This window comes from Theobroma cacao, chromosome 5 (assembly GCF_053813885.1).
Source record: "Theobroma cacao isolate CCN51 chromosome 5, ASM5381388v1, whole genome shotgun sequence".
In the NCBI taxonomy this organism is placed as follows: domain Eukaryota; kingdom Viridiplantae; phylum Streptophyta; class Magnoliopsida; order Malvales; family Malvaceae; genus Theobroma; species Theobroma cacao.
The window spans coordinates 37,526,754-37,549,739 of record NC_142643.1 but is presented as its reverse complement, the minus strand read 5'-3'; the positions used below and the strand labels follow the sequence as shown (position 1 = coordinate 37,549,739).

Genomic DNA, 22,986 nt, shown 5'->3' with positions numbered 1-22,986 from the left:
GGAAGAAAAGAGAAAGAAAAAAATAACTTTTTTATATAGGTAAAGTTATAATTTTATAAGAGCATTTTAGTCTTATCAAGTTTAAAGGCTAGTCTCTAATCATGAAATAACAAATACCATAAGGGTTGGGATTAATTAATTTTTGATATTAGGTGATTTTGGGGAATAGAGATTCCAGGAGGTAATAAAGTTTACGAATATCAATTGAGATTAATTACTGAGTTAAAAAAGATAATTCATAAGTGAACCTGTGAAATCTCAATCTTTCTAGACACATAACTAGAAGTTGTGACTGAAATCTAACACACGAGCACGCACTAAACTGAATATCTGGTCTACTTGTTGTTAAGTAGAGAAGAAAGCCGATCATACCTCTATAGATAGCTATTTATTGTGACATTTGGCAACCAAGTAAAGGAACAAATGTTCCTTGAAAATAGAGAGGGAAACATGCCTATAGCATTGTATTAACATACTCTTTCAAGGCTGAATATTCAAGTGAATTTGTTATGGACATTTATAAATTTGTGCTTATTTTATTGGCTATTTTTCAATAGAATATAGTGTTTTTTTTATAAAAAATCATGACTTGGTTGAATCTAGCGACGTTTGGTATCAGGGATGTGCATCCACATTCCTTACAATGTGCTTAATTAAATTACATTGTAGCATTTGTTAATGTAAAATTGCAATGCAACTACATTAAAGCTAATAGATGGAATGCGATTGCACTGAAAAACCGATGCAATCTCAAATTACAACGTACTTTGTAATGTTATAAAACTTGATTTGGCATTTTTACCCTTCTTTAATCAATAAAATTCTAAAACTTAATTTTTATCTCTTTAGAAAAATTTTAAAACTTAAAAAAAATTTTAAATTTTTAAAAAATCTACAAAATTTGAAAAGCATAAAAATAACTTTTTAATTTTTAGAAATTCTAAAAAATTAAAAAAACCAAAAATAATTTTTAATTCTTAAAAAAATTTCTAGAACGATAAAAAGTAGAAATAATTTTTATTTTTAAGAAATTATAAAGATTTGAAAATCCATAAAATAAAAAATATATTTAGAATTTTGACAAAATAAAAGATATTCTTTTTTATGCTCATAATTTTTTTAAATTATAAAAATTATTTCCTCTCTGTAATTTTAATAACCTTTTAAAACTACAAAATATTTCTTTTTTACTTTCATTTTTTATCAAAAAACCTCTTTTTTGTTTATTATTGTTATTATTTTTTCTAAAAAAATTATTTCTATTTTTAATGTTTTAGGAGTATTTTAAAATAATAATAATAACAATATATTTTAAAATTTTCAAAATTGCTAACAAATATAAATTTATTTTCTAATTAATGTCAATATGGATTCACTCAATACTTGGTTATTTATTAGAAAATTTATTTAAGAGATGATATCATATAAAAATTTACAATAAAAATATACAAATATATTAAACTTACATTTTAATACATAAAGGTAATTCTAAAAATTAACATTACATTCTCAATAAAGTGCTTGTAAACAAAACATTACAATATTATTTTTTCAACATTTTAATCACATTTTCCTTAATATATCAAATACTGATATGTTATCTTATTAGAAATCACATTCAAATGCAACCCTAATGTATTTTTATTACTAAAATGAAAGCCTTGATGGTTTGCAAAATGGTTCAGACACATTTTTTTTCTTATTAAAAATCACATTCAAATGCAACCCTAGTTTATTTTTAATACTAAACTGAAAGCCTTAATAGTTTGCAAGATGGTTCAAACATGGTTAAGACACAATTTGTCATGGTGTTGATGCTTTAAATTCTGAAGCACAAGAGGTGATAAGAGGGTCTATCTTAGTAATACTTCTTAAGCTCAAACTCAAGTTGTTAGTATGATTGACTTGAATTTTTATATAGATTTTAATAATCACATTCGTATTCAATGTAAGATGATGTATTACAATATCATCCACTCAAATCCTAGACGTTTTCATCAAAGCCACACATCACGTTACAACTTAAACTTAGATTGTTACAAAGTCAATGTTAAGAAATAATAATTAAGATACTTTTGGATTTTTTTATAACTTTTTTGTTCAAAATTCCTAAACTAATAATTTTTAAACATGTGACTAGACAAAAAGAGAAACCCAATTCCTAATTCCTAATCAACAAGTTTTAGTACCAATTCGTTTGCCACGTAATAGTGACGTCGTCAAAATGTCATGTAAACATGCGATGTGGCATATGACATAGCATAAAAGTGCCAATTGTACACTTAGACAATGACAATTTGTCAACAATTAATAAGAGAGATTTATTTGACCTAAAATAAATCTTCATGGGCTAAATTGATTTTTTTTTTTATATAGTTCAAGAGCTTATTAGTGTATTTAGCATATTTTAAAATACATGATCCTTCAACTGTTCATTATTTACAAATATAAAAAATCATAATTATCCCTCAAATAATTAAAAATTAAAAATATTATAATTTAATTTTATTAAATAATAATAAAAACATTTTTTATTCAACGTATATTAATTTAAAAAATAAAAAGAAAGTTGTTGCTCGAAAAGAAAATTGTTCTACTTTTGTTTCTTGACATATTTATGTCTAAATCTATTTCCCATTAAAACTTTAGTCTTAGTTTTTTTTTTTTAAATCAAACAGATTAAATATAAGGTAAGAGCATATCAAACAAAGTCCCACAAGCCTAAAGCTTATACATATGAACATAAAAACAAAGAAAAAAACCCAATACAAAGAAGTAATTATAAGTTGCGTTTGTTACCTTACAATGTAATCACATTGCAAGGAATGTGATTGCAATGTGATTACAAGGAATTTGATTGTTGGTAAGGTAACATTGTAACGTTTTTTTATATTAAAGAAAATACAGATTAAAATACTGGGAAGATAACATTATACCATTTAGTTTAAAAACACTTTATTAAGAATGTAATATTAATTTTTAAAATTACACCTATGCATTAAAATGCAAATTTAATATATCTGTATGTTTTTTTTAGTGTAAATTTTTATATGATATATCTTTTAATAGCAAATCAAGTTTGATAATATTGCAAAGTAAATTGCAATATGAGATTGTATTGACTTTTCAATATGATCACATTACGTTGTAACAAATAGTTCACATTAATTTTCTCTTAATGTCAAACCAATATTAATTTTCACATTTTATCCTCCAACAAATAGTTTTTGACACGTTGCTTTTAACAAATAGACCATAAGCATTTTTTTTATTTTATAGGATTTTTTCTTTTTTTATTATAAGGAAATGAAAATAATATACTTATGTTAAAAAAACATGTGGGAATAAAATTCCCATAACATGCTTAATAAAATTGATGCATAATCTATAAAAGAATTCTTGAAAAGTATCATGCCAACAGGATATTAAATGGTCATATTCACAAGAAATCCACCCAACAATTAGATTCCCAATAACCATTTGGCATTTCTTTTTCAAGTGATCTTCAATAGCCAAAATCAAGTATGAATTAACATTTGACTCATTTGTTTTCATTTAAATCATATGTGTAGTCGTTTTATTGCCCATAACCAAAACCACCTTGCGACATCCTTCATCCCATGTCAATGACAAATGTCAATAAATGAACCAATTAATTTTAACAAAATTAACAAGTTTGAATTTAGCACAAAATCAATTTTCTTGAACTAAAATGAACTTGAAATTGAAATGAAAAATTAACCCAATTAATCTTTCACTAACTAGTAATTGACCTATTTATTACCAATGACAAGCTATCAACCCAGTTTACCCCTACAAAACCAATTACTATTTTTGTGTGCGTAAGGTCATTTTTTATTAATTAAAAAATGAAATTGAACAATAGGAAGTAATATTATAAAGAGGAAAAGTAACATGATGATTATTAAAGAACAGCTAATTTAGTGGGATTAATTTATTTTTAGACGGGTATAATCATGTTAAACTAATTTCTTTAGTACCTATTCAATGGAATAAGTTAAATAATTTATCTTTTTTTTTTTGGAAGCAGGTTAAATAATCCATGGTAAACATTATAAAATTAATTTATCTTTATTAATAATTCATGATTATATGATATATATTGATTATAAAATTGCTTTAAAATGTTATATTTATTAATAAGATTGATGGTTATATGATATATATCAGAAAAATAATCATTTTTAATTTAAACTCTTAACATGCTCTTTATAGAATATATTTTAAAATAAAATATTTTTTATGTTAACTTATTAATTAAAATTTTAAAACCATTTTAATTTAAACTCTTAACATGCTCTTTATAGAATATATTTTAAAATAAAATATTTTTTATGTTAACTTATTAATTAAAATTTTAAAACCATTTAACATGAACTCTTAAACAATGTATGATATCTTTTCATACTTGTTCAAAATATAATATAATATAAAATACCTTTACCTTCATAAATTTTAATCAAAATTATACAAAAATTCATTAATTTTCAAAACAAACACTTCACTCTAAAAGTTAAAATACTGTTAACAGGTAATATGAAAAAATTAAAATATTTTTTATTTATTAATTTAAAAAATTATTATTATGTTAAAAAAAATGTAAACATCAATTAATGCTCCCTAGCTCACCAAGAAAAGGGAGCACCGATGCTTCCCTTGGGCTCAGGGCTCTTTTAAGGGAGTATTGGGCTTCCTAGGGAAGCTCGATACTCCTTAGATGGGAGTTTTTTTTTTAATTAATAAAAATAATAAATTATTATAAAAATTAATTAAAGATAAAATTATTTTTTTAGTTTTACCACATGTAAATCGAGCATAAAATATTTTTTTAAAATAAAATATTCACTTAAAAAATTAATAAACTTTTATATAATTTTGATTAAACCTTCAAATGTAAAGATAACTTACCCAATAATATATTAATCCGGATTTTGTCGTTAATATCTAACATATACGTTTTGGAGAGAAACACATTTGAATCTAAAAACTTTTCGTCTTGTTTTTCAAAAAATATTTCCAGCAATTTTAAATATTTGGAAAAGATGAAATACTTAATAAAAACATAAAATATAGAAAAAGAGTAGTTATTGACCTAAGAAATGTTGCATATGACATTTTCTCACTTCAACCTCCCTCCCTCCCTCGGTCTACCACTTACACGCTCCCACCGCCGTCTAACGTACTCCATCTCTCTCTCTCTCTCTCTCTCCTTCATCCGTAATCGGGCTCGCATCTACATCTAACACCTTGATACCCTATCTTTGTTTTGAACCCATTCACGTAGAAATTACGAGGTAAAACACTACCACTCAACCAAAACATCAAGTGACGAAGCTTATGAACACTTTTAGGAGAGGTTCAGTCCTTTTTGCCCTTGCATCTCTCATACTCGTACTAGTTTTTAAATCAAAATAATGGCTGCAAAAATTCTCTTCTTCCACGACGACAATGTTATAAAATTAATCACTTTCTCATAGTTAATACTTTTTCCACTGATTTCTCTAAAGAGTAACTCGGATACTTCCTTCAGTTTTTTCAATCACCAAAAGGCATTCAGGCACCAGCTAAAGCCACACCCTTACTTGATAGAATCAGACAGAGCCTTATTCAAGGGCAAAGGGTTTGATTCTCAGTTAGAAAATAGAATCAAGCACATCCCAAGCATCGAGATACAACAACCTTTGTCTTGTGATGCTAAACAATGTTATATTGGGCACCAATCATATTGTCTCCAGAAATAGTAATAGGAGGCAAAAATCATAATCTCAAAACCAACTTAGTTCATTCAACAACATAATTAAAGATTTAGGACAAATCATCCATGTAAAACCATTCTCACCAAAATCCAAGTCTAGGTATGAGATTGGCCACTTTCAAAAGTAAAAACAAAACTCAGCAGAAAATAAAAAACTAGCTAATACCACAAAACATCGATAACAATGTCGCGCAAGATAAAAGGATAATCAACGAAGTCTCCTTGCTTCTCTTTCAGACTCGAGCAGGGTGAGAATATCTCCCTCCCTGACCGGTCCCTTCACGTTCCTCATAATGTAACGGTTCTGATCATCCAAAAACTTGACTCTCACTTGAGTCACCTGACCTCTTGATCCTGTCCTTCCCATAACTTTCACCACCACGGCATGCTTAATTTGGGAATCCATTCTGCAAACAATCAAAACCCATCCTTTTATTCCCCATAGTCCAAAAACTACACCTGTTTTGTAAATAAAATGGGGTACCTTAAACAGGATTATATGATCATGAGCTAACCTAGATTAACGATAGCACTTCGGCTCAAATCTAAGATCCTTTATCCTAAGCTAACCTAGCTAATAACCCAAAAAGGTACCTTAAACAAGATTATATGATCATAAATCTGAAAACCAATTTCAAATTAAATGACAGTAATCCCAGCAAAAACACTCTCAGAATGGTTCATTAACATCCGAATACCTTAATTTTAGCTACTTAACAGCATAGTATAGCAGATAATCAAGTAATCTATCTATTCTTGAAAACAGCTTAAAAACTTTCTTCCTGAATAAAGGAACTCTAAAGAAAAGATAGATGAAATCGGAACAAATTTATAGAGAGAAAGAACGCAGCAGATCTAACGTTGAACATAACCAAAGGAAACAACGAAAAGCTGTAACAGTAAGCGTAATCACCTGATCAGGCCTTGGCTAAGAGAACACGAGGGTCGGAGCAGAGCGCAGGGTAGCGGCTGCTTCTGTAGCGAATTTCTGGTTTGAGAGAAAAGCCCTAGACTTGGGTTTATATTGACAAGTCTTTGGAAAAGACTGTTATGTTCATGGATTTGGTTTCTTAACCTGGGTATTATGGTCACTTCAGGATTTGCTTTAGGGCTTTGGGAATTTATGCGTGGCGTAGTTGAGGTGCATCATTGCTGGCTGGTTGGTCCTTGATTTGGGCATGTTGGGACCGTCGGATTATCATACTTTTGAATTCGAAATTATGTTTTTTTTATTTATAATTTGGTATGACGACATTTTACATTTTTTTTCCTTTCTAAAATATCCTTCCTGATCTTATATTTTTGTTCTTGTTATTAAGTTGCAAAAATTCATTGATTCAACTTTAAACATTATATATTTATGAACTGATTATTTATATAATTTGATAAATTCTATTCTTAAATTATCTAACAAAATTTTGTGACAAATAGTTAAAATAAATATGTAAAATCAAAATAATATTTAAAAATGATATTTTTACATAAATAAAATCCATTATAATCTTGCTTTAAATGTTCCATCCAAATTTTAATTAAAAATCAGTTTTGATTTTAGTGGAATTCTACTAGTTGAAAATTAGTTGATGATTAAGTTTATTTAAAATATAAATATATTTAATAAGGAAGATTTCTCAATGAATATAGAACTAAGTCTAAACATTAATGAATATAGAATAAAGCTTTTTTCAGGATCAGATTTAGATTTTATGTCTTTAGTTTTTTGTATTTTTTGTAATCTGTATATTTATATTAAATATTTATCTCTCGTAGGTGGATGTATATAATGAAAATCGAACCACTTTAAATATAATTTCTATAAATATGGAATAGGTTATAGTTTTAGAATAATGTACGAGATTAATTTTTTTACAAAAAATAGATTTTTCATAAGAGTTTCATAAAGTTGTAAAGATGTGTGAGAAAATTGAGAAAATATTGAGTTATATAAAATGGGATAAAAAATTATTTCAAAGATTTACACATGATTAAATTTATATTTTTTTAGTAATCTTTATATTTATAGAAAATTGATCTTTTCCCTACATAAATATATACCATGATAAATATTATTCCTTATATGATTTTACATTAGTCTCACATTAAAAATGTTTTTGCTTAAAAATCTCTACATTTTGAACAGCATAGTCACGACCGCTCCAAACTTATTATAATTCACGATAGGGAAACAAATCAGGGTAGAAAAGAAATAAGTGGAAAAAAAAAGGGTACCACTGCAAAATCATGAACCTATAAAGACCACTTGGTTGTCCAAAGTCCGGACTTTTTCGCTCTGTTTTCACTGTCTCTATAGTTTTTCTCTGTATGGAGTTCTCACTCTCCCTTTCGTCTTCTATTGGAATTTCAGCTGTAAATCCTCATTGCAAGGCCTCATCTTGTCAGGCGAAGACAATACCAGCTAAGCTCAATGGCAAGATTTCCTACTTGTCTTTGAGATGCGCCGGAAATGTGGTGTCAGTTGGGCTTTACAGTCATACAAGTTGCTCAAAACATGTTCCAACTAGGCAATTCAAGCGTAATCCCATCTGGGTATGTCTTGTAATTCCAAATTCTTTGCTCAAGTTGTTGTTCTTCTTTTTTGTTCTTGTTGGTTATGGCTGGTGTTAGAGGACAGTCAAAAATTGAATGTTTGTTGAGAATTAGGCTCTGTTTAATGACTTGAACCTTTTGGAATTAGAAAAATGATCATGTTTTAATGCTTTCAATAATCCTACGGTATATTGTTTTTACCTACTTGCTTTTTGCTATTTGTCTTTTGTTTCGTAATAAGTCAATACAAATCAAAAGCAAACGGTAGAAAATGTTTTGCTTTTGGAAGCAAAAAGCTAGTAAAGCAACAACACACCACTACCTAATTTTAACTGGAAGTTTTACTCTCAACAAGCTGAAAAGTTTTTATTCAAGTCCATTGATGCTGTTATTGACGTTCATTTACAAAATATAGAACCCCTTTTGCTTGAGTAGCGGTGCAATAGTAAAACTTTTGAGCTTGCAAGGTCAACAAAGCTGCTGGTCAATTCAATTAATAGAGTTAGGACTGTTTTCCAGTTCACCCCTCGCCGTGCTGTACTTCAATGGAACAATTATTGCATGTTTTCTCTTGTTCACTCTTATCTATGAGAATCAATGAGTCTATCTGTGGCATTAATGTAATGTGAATGTGGGTTATGTCAGGCTTGCGGACAAGTTGGTGCTGCTGGGTCTGATCCAATGCTGAACAAAATTTCAACTTTTAAGGATGCATGCTGGAGGTTTTTGAGGCCCCATACAATACGTGGAACAGCTCTAGGATCAGTGTAAGAACTTACGAGTGAAACACAGGTTAAATATGGTGAGTCAATTAATTGCATTCTGTCATACCTTAAGTGAAGTTTGTTGTCAATTCTATTGACAGTGCTTTGGTGGCAAGAGCATTAATTGAGAACTCAAATTTGATAAAGTGGTCTCTGCTGCTGAAGGCGTTCTTGGGAATTGTAGCTCTAATATGTGGAAATGGTTACATAGTTGGCATCAATCAGATCTATGATATTGGCATTGACAAGTATGTGTCACATCTCTGTACAAACATTTTAGTGCTCAAGTAAAAATGTAGATACCAACTTATTTAACATCCTTGAAATTTAAATCTGAGCTGCCAAGTAACACCAGTAGATGTACCACATTTATGTGGTTTAAGACTCAGCAGAAAAAGAGACTGTTATCTAGAATGGAACATTACTTAGAATACACCTGATTCTTTTTATTAGTCACCATGTAATATTTATTTTCGAATTTTTGAACTATTTTAAATGTTTTTGATTGTAGAGCTGTGTTTTAGGTTTTGATCTTGGAGTCTAGATCATGCAGGTAAACTGTAAAAGTGCATACCTTCTTACAGAAAATTTGAGATTTCAAATTCTGCTTATTGTGTATTTTCTAGCAGCTTATAAGAGATGAGATGTTAAATATTTCAGTTAACCTTTTTTTATTCAATTTGCAGGGTAAACAAACCCTACTTACCCATAGCTGCAGGGGATCTTTCAGTTCAATCTGCATGGTTCTTGGTGATAGGTTTTGCAATGACTGGCCTTCTGATTGTTGGATCCAACTTTGGCCCTTTCATCACTTCTCTTTACTCTCTTGGTCTTTTCCTGGGCACCATCTATTCTGTTCCTCCGTTTAGAATGAAGAGATTTCCTGTTGCAGCATTTCTCATAATTGCCATGGTATTTATTATTATCTTTTTCTTTACTGAAGCACATTTTGCCCATTTAATCAGGACTGAATTGTCAAGAGGACAATAGCGGTTATCTGTTTGTTCTCTAAATCTAAAGAGACCACATGTTAAGTATGGACTAAAGGATTCTTCTGGATAGTGAACATGAAGCAGCTCACTGCAGAAGTCACCCGAGAGAATTTTAGATGAACCAAATATCATGTTTCTCAGATATCCTTGTGTCAAATAAGTATGATCAGTCACTGGACTAGCTTACTTCTCTCAGGACTAGCTTACTTCTCTCAGATCTTAATAGTTTTTGGTTTTGTAACAAATTACCATAAGCTATATGGAAATGACACCGTTTTGCATTGATTGACACCATATTTTAGTACTCAAAATATTTTTCATGTTCGCTTCTAAAAGTTCCTTTATTAGACAAAAATTAAGAAATTCACATTTGCAGGTACGGGGCTTCCTTCTCAATTTTGGGGTGTATTATGCCACAAGAGCTGCCCTTGGACTTCCATTTCAGTGGAGGTAGGTAAAAATTTATTGCATTTGAATTGTTAATATGTAATTCTTACATACCTTTATGCAATATTCAAACAGATTACCTGCCTTACTATCAATCTTTACCTTCTGACTTGGTTGGTGATTAGCTCAAGGCAAAACAGCCCTCCGCTAGTTATAAAACTTTGAGTCAGATTTCAGCCCCAAGGTTTTCAGGGAAGCAGCTGAAGTCAAACAGCATGATGCAGTGTACTTGTAGTGTTATTGAAGAACTTTATTCCCTCTGTTTCTAGTTTGGAGACAGTTCAATGATCATAATTGACAATATTTTATAATTGGGAAAAAAAAAAAGACGAAGCAAAAAGAAATAAATCAGCTATTCAGTTATCATGATTTTGGCTCAACAGACTGACTTGGTACATAGATCCTTGACCACAAACAAATGAAAAAGGAAAAGCAATCATGTGCTTCTATTGTTTTTCTAACTTACTTGTGTGTCTTTACAAAAGTATGGGCCATTAGTTCCTTACCTTGGCCTTGATTATCCATGAGGTGCCTCTGAGTTCTTTTCCATCATGGAATGCAGTGGAACCTTTCCTGTACTGTACCCATGAATTCATCCATCTGGTTAAAACTCCAAAGATTTGCATTCTAATTTTGTTCATGAAGGCATCATTGATTAAGAATCTACATTTTGTTTAGAAAATTCATTTACCTAGTAAATTGGAGGTTTAGCTGTATCGATACATGTTTAAAAAATGTTGAGAGAGCTATACACGTCCTTAATCTATATTCTTCTGCAGTGCACCTGTGGCATTTATCACAACCTTTGTAACATTGTTTGCGCTTGTTATCGCCATAACAAAAGATCTTCCAGATGTAGAAGGAGATCGCAAGTAAGTTATAGAACAAATTTAGTTATATTGTTGTTTATTTTTGTTCTTGTCCGTTTGACATTGTTGATATCACAATTCCATATGCCCCCAGTTGAGTTTCCTTCTTCGGTTGTAAAATATTAGTTGCATTTTTCTATGGTTGTTCAAACCATAGCTTCTTGTCTTGATCTTCCCTTAATGAGCCTCAATTTCCATCTTGCTTTCCCTTTTTGGAAGTTTCTCCTCTTTATTCAGTTTGAAACCTATCCTAGTGTTGTTGCGATGTACCTAACACTACATTTTTCTATATCAATATTTGCTTGATGTCTGTTTGTACATTTACAGATTTCAAATATCAACATTAGCAACAAAGCTTGGAGTTAGAAATATTGCATTTCTTGGTTCTGGACTTTTACTGGTGAATTATGTTGCTGCTGTGTTGGCAGCAATATACATGCCTCAGGTTAACAAGTTGTACTACTTAAGCCTGTCTTCTCATTCTCTATAATTTATGCCCAAAATTAGTGCTTAATTTGTGTAGCTCATGGAAGCAGTTGAGCATTTGTTTGGGTATTTTTATATTTATCTTCAAGGGAGATTATGTGTTACAGGTTTTCAGGCGCAGTTTGATGATACCTGCTCATATCTTCTTGGCATTGTGCTTAATTTTCCAGGTGTGTTTCCTGGATTTACGACTTTTCTAATAAAATAATGACAGGAACCATATGATTTGTTCTTCATGATTTTTCATCCATACTTTTGATTTGAATCACCCTCCCCTCCCGCTTTTCTAATGCTCCAAAATGTCAGATGTCTCTTTCTGGAGTTTTATAGATGCTACTTTTGATTCAGAGCAATCATTAACATTTATCATTGGTGTTTTTGTTCTTAACCTATTCTAAATATTAAATTAAATTCCAGAAATGGACATTCTAGAAAGAATTTGTGTTAAAATAACAATTGCTCCTTTATGAGAAACCTAACCCTTGGAGTGATTATTGTAACTTCATAGTACTGATTCAGAATGCCACTGATTGTTGTTTATTTCTCAATTATGATCTTTTATGTAAATTTTATTTTAATATTGGTTCAGGCGTGGGTGTTGGAACAAGCAAATTACACCAAGGTAATGCCTAACTCTTAATAGATCATGCCACGGTAGCACCATTTGACCTGCTATATACTCTAGTTTCATAAAGTTTTCAATTTCAACAATTAACAGAAGAACACATAGCAAATGGTTATAAATACTACAATCCAAGTGGAGTTATGGTGTTCATGCTCTTTTTTGGCAACCTAATTGACTAAACATTCAGTACAAACTGACCTTTTAGAAATTGAAACTGGCATACCATTTTTGTTGACTGTCAAAAGGGGCATGCATTTAATTTAGTTTGGTTTGGATTTTGAAACATTTATAATGATTATACTTGAACCAAATTATGGACTAAACAAATATGTATATGCATCTATTTTGTTTCAATTATATATTGAAAATACTACTACTTATACTGATTTTCCATTAGCACCCGAGCATTTGGCTCATAGGTTGGTACATGATCCCCCTGCCCAAAGAGCAGGGTTCAAATCCCCCTTCCCCCCAATTATAAAAAAAAAGAAATATATATTGATTTTCCATTGGTACTGTCATCTTCTCTTACTACACTCTAATGGCTACATATCTGCCAGTACTTATTATGGAAGTCCTACAACTGGCTGATACTCATAGTCAGACCATAATTGTTTTGCTCAAGTGCACTAGATACATTCACTGGGAAACCTTTCACATATGGGATGCACTCTAGTTTAGTTCTGTAAAAAAGTTTAGGCAGGATCAGAGTGGTTGGAAATTTTCATATCAGCAATAAAGGTTGTGCTTCATATCCTAGAGATGGTTACTATGTGTATAACTATATAGCGTATACCATTGAGACATTATGAAGCAAGCCTATAGGGTCTGTCCTTTTGCTAATCATAAATCTTTAAAGATTGAACTGCCTGAAGCATCCTTCAGTATTCCTGCATGTGTGATGACTAGTTTAACTGCATGTAGGGACTTTTTTTTAACTACTAAATGAATGGTCATGTCTGCATGACAGAATTAGATATTTGGCAACCTGTAGCAATAAACAGTCTATAAATCTATGTCAGCCTCTCAGCCCTCTGATATTTTCACTGTTAACAACTGCCTGATGTTTGAACATCTCTAAAGCCAACTGGCTCACACCTATGTTACATGGTCTCGAGATAGGGTATTGGTGCCCATCATGGGTACACCATGTTTTTTTATTCGTTTTTACATAAATTTTGAGGATCCAAGCATCATATCCATAAGAATAATGAAGTGTCCAAAAAAATGTTGGACGTGGGTATGTTAAGGTAAAGTGAAGAGTCCATGTAACATAGGCTAATGGTTTTAAGGTTCTACAAATTTGTTGGCATGGCAAACATTTTTTTATATCAATTTAATTAAACTTCAAACTGCAACAAGTCCTTCTTATGTGAGGATTTTTCTGGATGCCAACAGGGAGCATGAGAATTTGGTCAAAACCTGATTTTATGTTTGATTGCAATTTGCAGGAAGCAATCTCAGGGTTCTATCGCTTCATATGGAATCTGTTCTATGCTGAGTATGCCATTTTCCCCTTCATCTAGAAGACCAATCTTTACTCTTCATAATTTTGTTTCTCGATTTTTTGTTTTCCACGGAGGGAGACTAGTTATGTAAAGATCTAAATGACTTTCCCATTTCATTTATGCATTTTGTGGCAACACTATCTTGTATCAGTTCTTTCACAAAATCATGCAAAGATATAAGAAAACAAAATTTGATCTTATTTTAACATAAAAATGTTGTACTCCAATTGAAAGAACCTCTTAGTTATCCCAGCCTAGAGTGTTCTATGTGGCTCAACATGAATAAGGCATCTATTCAGCACTAATGGTGTAGGCATGATGGTTGCAGCTGCATGACTATGTATAAGTGTTCAAAATAAGTAGGATCAATTTATTACTTTGCTATTTAGCCCAAAAAAAAAATTTAAAATTTCTAGATGTTGCTTATTAAGCAGTACTTGACTTGACTCAGGTAACTAGATATTGTGGAAACTGGGGCTATGCAACTATGTTCGGTCGTCTAATATGCAGGTTTAGGTCCTTGTCAACAGTCATTTTCCCTTGTGGGATGGGGCAGGGTGTTGCTTGGGTTCGAACCCAAACCTACATGCCTTTTAAACGGTCCTTGTGCCACCAGGTGATGTCGAGAAAGGCATCTGACTAAGGGTGAAATTGACTGGCAATTTTCTTTCAAATTCTGGAAGCCCTTTCACTCCACGGCTGTACAGTTTTTGTTTCATTGAAGTGGTTGGATCATAACATTATACATTGCATGCTGTATGGGAAGACACTCATACATTGGGAAATGTTGGCGCAAGCGACAGAGCATCTTTTACTTTTGACTGTTGTAGTCTTCTGTTAAACTATGTTCAGCCCATTTGTGTTCTATAAGGTTAAGAGATTGCATAAAGATCAACTTTAAAGCATGCTCAAGATGTGAGATGGAAAACTATGTGAACTATCACCATAGGTATCACGATCCTGACTGTTTCAAAAACCATAGGAAGACTACTTCAACAACTTACACTTAATCTTTTCTATCACTATTTTTGGACATCCTAGATTTTTAACTTGAAAGAGGAGCGTAGATGCATACGATATCATTAAGATCAACCTTCAGAAGCTAACAAGTCCGAGCACATTCCAAATTAAAATCCTCATTCCTTCTGAAATTTCCAGGAGTTGTTTCTCTTGGGTGATATACGAATCTCCTTTTAAGGTCAATGTAGGATTTATAAATCTGCTGATAACTCAAGGGCAGACAAACCTAATAGCGCATCCAATTCATCTTCTCATTTTCAACATAAGATCTACTGGAAAAAAGTAAAAGAAAAGCTCAAAAAACCAGAAAAGAATCCTATATCTTCTTCACTAACCACAACATGCCAGAATCACACTTTCATCTAAAAATTGCCTAGCTTTTGCTTTTGTGACACTACAACTTGCTCAGGATACAAGGGGACTTCTAGATGAACTTGTTTCTTTATGTAATGAAGTTGGCGTCATGACCTTTGGGCTAAAACGTGATGTTGTCCGAGGAGATGTACTAGCACTTCTCGCTCTTGGAGACAAGTTTGCTTGCTCTAAGACCCGGACCTGAAGCTCAGAAGGATAGTCCCTCATGCAGCTAATCCGTGGCCCAGCCCCAGTAGACCACTTGGAGGATAATTGTTGAGCTAGTTGATATGACTTCATTCCCTTATGCGAGTCTATCCTTTTCATGATTTTTTCCTTTGGAATGGGCTTCTCATCTTCCTCATCATCATCTTCACCATACAAATTGATCTTAGTGAACATGAAATCTTCCTCAGACAAAAATTCTTCCGCTGTTTCATAGCCGTCGTCCGTAGGGGATTCTGGACGTTCACAGCGGCAGCTTGGTGGCAATGCTTGTGTCTTAAAGATGTCAAACACATCATGTCTTGCTGGTATTTGAAGTTTACTTATTTTTGATAATGATCCTCGAGACAATCTTGTCATGGATTTATTCGCATTTTCTGCAGCATCACAATCTTGCTTTCTTGAATCAGTACTCTCATGAGCTGAGTTTTCACTGTTTGTTGCCTGAGTCTGCTGCGAGCTTTCTGCTTCTGATTCATTGCTTCGGAGGCTACTGTTCTTTCTGGTGATGGTTTCTTCCTCTTCAGAAGGGCTTTTCTGTAAAAACCATAAGAAAGAACTGCATCAGTGCCCAGCCCGCACACTAATTATAGGTGAGTGGAGGTTTTGGCCAAACAAATATCTACTACAACCCTGGAAAACAGAGTTCCCACAGAAACAGGGGCGCAACAAGAATTTCATGACTTTATGGACCAAGTTGAGAATCACAGTGAAGGTTAACTACACCTTGGGTGCCTTAGTGATTTTCCGTTTTAATCCCTTAAACACATGGACATTCATTTTGCAAAGCACCCCCTCCAACAATCCCCAAACAACCATGTGCTCAACTCTGCACTGCACATCATGCTGCCAGAAGTTTTGGCTAGGAACAAAGATGCATCTTCTTCCTAGTGATGTGAATAGCTAGGGAGAGTGAAAATTACCTTTTGTGCTAATCATTTTACCCTACAATAGGACTTTGTTCTCTAGTATTCCTGAAGATTTAAGCTAAAATAAGAGTTGGAAGGATCAGTGTTCTTTACCTTTACATTTGTGAGGTCAACATTGTGTTCCTGAAGAAATGACATGAACTCCAAAAAATTCTCTTCTGTTGGGAGGTAGTGTCCACTGTGGGGCCAAACAGCCTATCAAGTTGAAAGATCATTTTAATACATCAGAAGTCCTACACAAATTAATAGATGATTCAGCTATCTTAAAAGATAAAAACATTTCTTGCCTACCTTTAGAACACCGTCTTCCACAACCAATCTTCCGGCAGATAATGTTGCTCCACCGGCCAGAAAACTTGAGTGCTGAAAAGTGCCCTTGCTCTTCTGTCCAACATACAAAATCTTAAAAGCACTAAGAACAAAAATCCACTTAGTATCTTTTGGTCCTCCTGTGGTATCAAGAAGTTTCCCAGTCTGCTTGTAGACAAACTTGCCATTCTTTATTACTACTTCATAAGCCTCCCTTTCTGTCTGCAAATAGACAAAATTTATTGGCAAACAGATTTCAACTAAATTAGACCATTTTTTTATTACTCACTTAATTTTTAATCCAAGTCATAAAGGACATCATGAAATTGAATAAACCTTAATAACTTATGCCCCTATCCTACCATAATTTTGTTCCTGATTTGAGGTTTTTATAATTTTGGATCCAAAGGGCAAAACCCATACTTACATGCTCTGCAAGCCAATATAGTTAAACAAAAATTGCAAAGGAAGATTGACTCACAGGACCAAGATACTTGATGCACTGCTGTTGAAGCTTCAACCGAGGGCATTTTTCAAGATTGACTTCTTTCCCTTCTCCTATATCAAGCCTGCATGTTCAAAAGTTGATAGATTGGTTTCGCAGGTTGTTGGGAAGCAAAAATCCTTTTCTTTTTTTTCGATTGTTGGTCCAATAAAATGTTACCAATAGAAGAAGGGCTGTTTGCTGTCACAGTGAAGCCATTTGGCATAATAAAATTGCAGATTATGGCCATAACGATGCCTGGGATCAATCTATTCACAACAAGAAACATGATCAAGAAGAGCCATAAATAAAAATTAGCAGTTGGTACAAATGTTTCATTCTTAGAATGGTAATTACCGCTTCAAGCCAGTGCTGCAAAGCAAGCTTCCGAGCCTTTTCATCCTTAGATAAACCTTTTCCCACCTGCAAAAGAAGACAACACTCACAACCAGCATTGTAGCCAAATGCATTTAAGAGCGTGCACCACCTTCTTCACAGCTCACCTTGGCGGCTCTTGTTCTTGCTCTAGACCATCGTGAAATGGCAGTCTCTGGTTTTTCTATCTCAAAGAATGATATAGAGCTTCGCTTGAGTTCAGCAAAATCTAACAGCTTCCACCTACAAAATGGATTAAAAAGGTTTAAATATGGTTAAAATATTACAAAAGAGATGCTTGGACACCAAGAGACATGAAACCATTTCATTTGTTTCATTTTCATGGTTGAAAAAGATGGATTGATTTCATGTCCATCCGGTATCCAGTATCTCCTTGATAGAATACGCAGAAAATGATACAAACCATCTCTGCTCAACAACAACTGCACAATCTGCTAGCTGCCTCCTGGTCCGGAAACTCTTGTACACCTTTTGCAACTTTAAAGCAGCCTGACATCTTCGCCCTCCCACCTCTGAAACTTGTGAATGAGGCTTTTTCTCAGTCAAGCTCTTTGATCTCTGCAATATGTTATGGTTATTGGCATTCTTACAGCTCTCCAGTCTAACAGACAAGTTATTTTTCTTTTCTGAGCTAGGAGCATTGTATGAGAGCATGGTCTCTGTTTCCCTCTTGTTTAAGCTTAAAGATCCTTCAAGTATCATCTTCCTAGAACCATATGATTGCATTACTTTTGGCTCTGAAACACGGCCATTGAAACTGACTGATCGCAATGCTTTCTTCACATCCTCATCCTTAAAACTGATTGATTTTACAATAACAGCTTCAAAGCGGCTATCCAGATCATCAAGATCACTAAGAGGACATGAAAAGGTTACCCCCATGTTACCAAAATATCTTCACATATGAAGATCTCAACCAACAAGATATATGGGGACTTAATACCTGATAATATAAACAAAAAGAAGATAAATTGTCAGAAATATTCGAGAAAAACTATATATAACATTATTTTTTGCTTTAACGGTGATCACAAAAGAGCTACTAGTGAAGGATTCTGTTGATTCCATGGAATCTTGAAACTCTTAATATTTTTTAGCATTACACATCCATTCATCACTCTTAAAATTTCCTTTCATTTATCCAGTTAAAGTTCTTCAAAGAGAACCAGGTCATTAAGATTTATGCAGAGAATGCCTTGTTGGATGTTGCAACTTGCAAATGGGTTTAACTCATCAACGTATTTGAATCATAACAGATCTTTCTTAAAAGGAGCAAATGCCATGCTGTAGGAAACCATGTATCAGATGTAGCCGAATAACTTTGAATGTTTCATCCCTACTCTCTGCCTATACTTGAATGTTTCATTGCTCTTTAGAATGATATGGAATAAACACAAAGAAATAGAAACGTAACAAAAGAGTTAGAGGAAACCATTTTCATTGTGAAAAAGTTTATGTTTGCACCAATCAATTCACTTAGATTTCAATGAAATGGGATAAAAACCAAAAACCAAGAATCGAAACATTGAATGAAACAAAAAAAAATGTGGGTTGTAACATTGCTAAAGCAATGAAACAACAAAATAAGTAACAAAAACCCAGATGACAAAATTTCTCCTGTCATTAGCTTTAATGTAAAGCGAAATACCAACACAAAAAATGTTGGTTGTAACATTGGTAACTCAAAGGATACAACAAAATAACAAAACACCAGAAGACAAAACATCTCTTCGCTTGAGTTTTAATCCAAAGAGAAAAACCAACCCAAAAATGTGGGTTGTAACATTGACAAATCAATGCAACAACAAAACAACAAAACACCAAAAATACCCAGATGGAAAAAGGAAAAGGATAAAAACTCCTTTCATGCCTCTATTTACATGTTAATCAAGAATGCATAGCTTAACAAAGGCAGAGGAAACATTACCTCAAAGTCCGAGAAAGAGAAGCAGAGACAAGAAATGAGTTGAAGGAAAGAGTAGGAGAAGAAGAAGAAGAAGCAAAGAAAGGAAACCAAAAAGAGTGGCAAAAAAATGGGGACTTTGGGTTAGGTACCAAACGTGAGAGAAAGCGAAGAATGTGGGGATGGTGGTGATTCAGAAACAGGGTGGCCTTTGCCTTTGTGTTTGAGAGAGATTCTTTGTTTTCTTAAAATCTCCAAAAAAGAAAAACTAAAGTTGGTGTCTGTATGCTATTCTTGCTTGCAAGTGCTATTTATAGGAGTAACCGGAGAGGGAAAGGTTGGAGCCAAAGGAGAGTGTGTGTAAACTAATCATAGTGAGGCAATGTCCAACCGACCACATATTAATTGCTTCCTTGACTACCACACAAAGGAAATTTCTCCTTCATTTTCCCTGATGGGAACTGCTATCTGCAATCTGAAGTATTCATTTACTTTAAATCATAATATTTGTTAATTAATCTTGCTTTTAATCCCATTTTTATTACTAATTTAACTTTTCTCGTTTCACAATCAAGGAGGGAGGGTTCTTAACATATACTTCTACTATTTATGAAAAATAATTAAATAAATAAATTTAATAAAATTTCTTATTCCATGATTTTGTTATAGAGATTCAAAGCATTTACATATGTAATTTAATAGTAAGTATAATATATATATATATGTATTTTTATTTAAATAACTGAATTATAACATATAGTTCGTGAACGGTGGGATGCACGAAATGATAAATATTAACTAAAATTTATTAAACAGCTAATAATTTTTACAAACAGATTTGGTTGCATTAAACTAATTGGTGGGTTTAGGTGAACTATTGAAGGAGCATGTTGGGATGGATAAGACTAATGACTATATGTATTAACTTACCACAATGACTTGTTCAACCTCTCTTCATTTGTATTTTAGTAGTAATGGCAGACTTCAAAAGTCTCCCTAAAAACTTAATTAAAACTCTCATCTCATCCTGTAAAGCTTTGCCACCTGCTTTTGTCCAAAGGGAAGACACAAAATTAATAATATTAAATATAAATTATACAAAATTTAAAGGCTTTGTATTTGATGAATTACATTTATATATTTTTGATGTGATACTCTATGTATAAGTACTATATATTGATAATACATGAATAATAAAACTCAAATGTAAATATAGAGACTTAGTATCTCATATTTAGACTATAATTTCATAGGTAACTATGAATGAGATGCTTGGTTAGAAGGTTCCGAAAGAAAGTCAGTACTAAAGAATTATACGAGTATTATACTTTGGTCGAATCGAGTAGTCAATCCTCCGCCAAAGCGCCGTCTCCTGCTCTCTACTTCTTGTACCCTAAAGCACAAACCGCTTCAAAAATTGTTTTTTTTTTTTATTTTTTTCTCTGAATGAGCAAAATATACGTTCCACGCGTTTATGATCACGGTTGATGGGGAGACACGAGTTTATCAACAACTATTGGAGGGTAATGTTCACGCGCAATGAGATGGATTGAGATTGGCTTCGCCATTAAGTCAAATAGAACCACCGTCAGCTGGCGAGATGATGCCAACTGTCCTTATCGAATTCCCATGCACGCTTGAGCCTCCCTGTAGTACTTTGGAACCGTACGGAAACCTTTCTAAGCCAGCCCCCCCCAGTGTCTCTTCTTTCTTTACCACGCGTCTTTGCCAAGTTTTCCTGGATTTCCCTTTTGTCTTTTCATCATTTTTGTTTTTTTTTGTTAAATATGTTACTATTTTGTATTTTTTAAAAATTTTTGTTACTGATACAAAAATAATTTAAAATTAAACATTATTCATTATAATATACTAACAATGTAATTATTATTCTAATTAAAAAAATGTGATTTTGGGTTCGAGCAAATAATATTTTCATTAACATGAAAATTGCATGAATAAAAATAAAATAATAATATTGTATCTTACAATAGCATATTTGATCAAGTAAAATGACAGTTAGGAATTAATTGATCTAAAAATAAAAGTAGTTTGTGAAAGGTGTGAATGCATTTTAACGAATTAAGTTCAAGCAAAGACTAAAAACGTAAATCGAAGCTAAACAAGAAAAGTTGAAATACAGAAACAATTTTGTTTCTACCTAGCTAGATTCATACATGTCATATACCAAATATGATGGTTTCTTTTAATTAAGTTCATGAGCATTTAATGTTAATTAATTGACAATAAATTAGATTTGCATATAGAATATTTTAAATTTAATATATATTGAAATGCATATAAGGATATATAATATTCACCGGAGGCTTAAATTATTGAGGAACAACAAAATTTCCAAAGAGGAAATGAAGCTTCCAAAAGACTAGAAATGGAGGTGTCAAGGTGGATTCCGGATTCCAATCAGAATCAGTGGAGAGAGCTTCAACACTCGACCATTTAAAAGGTCCACGTCATCCCGCCTTTTACACTGCAAATCGGCCACCCAAGGCTCCGGTGAACATCTTTTTGTGTTGCTGTGGGGGTGAAAATCTCCAGTTTATCACTTTATATAATTCTTTGACACCGACTAAAATACCCATTCACTTATATAGACATAATTTTGCCTTATAATAAACAATACATATAAATGTTTTTCCATTATTTTTTAATTAGCCAGATGAAATATTTTTCCAAACAAGAAGTAAAATGTAAATTTTATTCAAGAAAGAAAATAAAAAGTGTTGATTGATTTCCAGGGAATCCAAAGGCAACACAAGCACAAGGAGTAGTGATGAAGAACCTATGGTGATAGGTCAAAGTTAGTCTTTGGGGGCTTGTTAAGCACAAAGAGTAACTGTCAAGGCATGAGTGTATATATTATACAATATGAAAACTGTTGAAAGAGTCAATCAGTTGCTATCAAAAGTTGCCGGTTTCAAGGTGACTACAAAGCGTAGCTGGAAAGCAGAGGATGCAGGCAAAGCCCAAAAAGGGCGCTGCCGAGAGTCATAATAGAAAACATGTACAATACTTGTATGGCTGAGATTTAGATTAGAAACAGCTGTAAGTAGTGCAGGTTAACTTAGTTTAGTCCAACAGAATCTACGGTATCTGACGAAAACTAGATATCCTTATGGCCCAACGCGCTCGTCTCTGAGAGTGAGAGTGAGAACGCCACCGACACGTTGCTGTCCCCCTGCCCACTGCCTCCAATCTCCATGCATGCTCGCTGTTTCTTTCTACTTCATCACTACTTCGCCTAAGCTCGGTTCTTGATTTCCTATATTCTTATCACTTGACCATATTTGTTTTGCCCACCCTTTATTAATCTACTTATGATTCAATACTATTCCTA

General features: G+C 32.7%; 3 protein-coding genes across 4 annotated transcripts; 1 reads left to right on the top strand and 2 right to left on the bottom strand.

Annotated features, from left to right (window-relative positions):
• Window positions 1-5,781: 5,781 nt before the first annotated feature.
• Window positions 5,782-6,814, bottom strand: LOC18599203 (small ribosomal subunit protein eS28z/eS28y). The gene is made up of 2 exons (XM_007029072.3): window positions 6,690-6,814; window positions 5,782-6,183 (listed from the first exon to the last, which is right to left on the bottom strand). The coding sequence occupies exon 2, from the start codon at window positions 6,180-6,182 to the stop codon at window positions 5,985-5,987; it is 198 nt and encodes a 65-aa protein (XP_007029134.1). The 5' UTR covers window position 6,183; window positions 6,690-6,814; the 3' UTR covers window positions 5,782-5,984.
• A 1,243-nt stretch (window positions 6,815-8,057) lies between these two features.
• LOC18599202 (homogentisate prenyltransferase) lies at window positions 8,058-14,228 on the top strand. 2 transcript variants are annotated; one of them, XM_018122398.2, is made up of 10 exons: window positions 8,058-8,323; window positions 8,969-9,090; window positions 9,189-9,335; window positions 9,774-9,999; window positions 10,456-10,529; window positions 11,306-11,398; window positions 11,723-11,840; window positions 11,989-12,051; window positions 12,471-12,503; window positions 13,958-14,228. In XM_018122398.2, exons 1-10 carry the CDS (start codon window positions 8,099-8,101, stop codon window positions 14,030-14,032), a joined length of 1,176 nt encoding a protein of 391 aa, XP_017977887.2. In that variant the 5' UTR covers window positions 8,058-8,098; the 3' UTR covers window positions 14,033-14,228. The 2 variants fall into 2 exon arrangements, with proteins under 2 accessions (XP_017977887.2, XP_088662843.1); XM_088806717.1 differs by lacking the exon at window positions 12,471-12,503.
• Window positions 14,229-15,205: 977 nt separating this feature from the next.
• On the bottom strand, window positions 15,206-19,940 carry LOC18599201 (calmodulin-binding family protein). The gene is made up of 9 exons (XM_018122400.2): window positions 19,659-19,940; window positions 18,135-18,674; window positions 17,839-17,953; window positions 17,693-17,758; window positions 17,516-17,604; window positions 17,333-17,420; window positions 16,834-17,073; window positions 16,636-16,737; window positions 15,206-16,150 (listed from the first exon to the last, which is right to left on the bottom strand). The coding sequence occupies exons 2-9, from the start codon at window positions 18,611-18,613 to the stop codon at window positions 15,440-15,442; spliced, it is 1,890 nt and encodes a 629-aa protein (XP_017977889.2). The 5' UTR covers window positions 18,614-18,674; window positions 19,659-19,940; the 3' UTR covers window positions 15,206-15,439.
• Between the last annotated feature and the right edge of the window lie 3,046 nt (window positions 19,941-22,986).

Excerpts from the sequence above, each read along its gene's own strand:
- LOC18599203 (XM_007029072.3), bottom strand. The coding sequence starts at position 6,182 with ATGGATTCCCAAATTAAGCATGCCGTGGTGGTGAAAGTTATGGGAAGG.
- LOC18599202 (XM_018122398.2), top strand. The coding sequence starts at position 8,099 with ATGGAGTTCTCACTCTCCCTTTCGTCTTCTATTGGAATTTCAGCTGTA. Across the intron at positions 11,399-11,722 it reads GATGTAGAAGGAGATCGCAA|ATTTCAAATATCAACATTAG; the intron begins GTAAGTTATAGA and ends GTACATTTACAG. Across the intron at positions 12,052-12,470 it reads CATTGTGCTTAATTTTCCAG|GCGTGGGTGTTGGAACAAGC; the intron begins GTGTGTTTCCTG and ends ATATTGGTTCAG.
- LOC18599201 (XM_018122400.2), bottom strand. The coding sequence starts at position 18,613 with ATGGGGGTAACCTTTTCATGTCCTCTTAGTGATCTTGATGATCTGGAT. Across the intron at positions 17,759-17,838 it reads CAAGAACAAGAGCCGCCAAG|GTGGGAAAAGGTTTATCTAA; the intron begins GTGAGCTGTGAA and ends CTTCTTTTGCAG. Across the intron at positions 17,605-17,692 it reads TGCAGCACTGGCTTGAAGCG|ATTGATCCCAGGCATCGTTA; the intron begins GTAATTACCATT and ends TGTTGTGAATAG.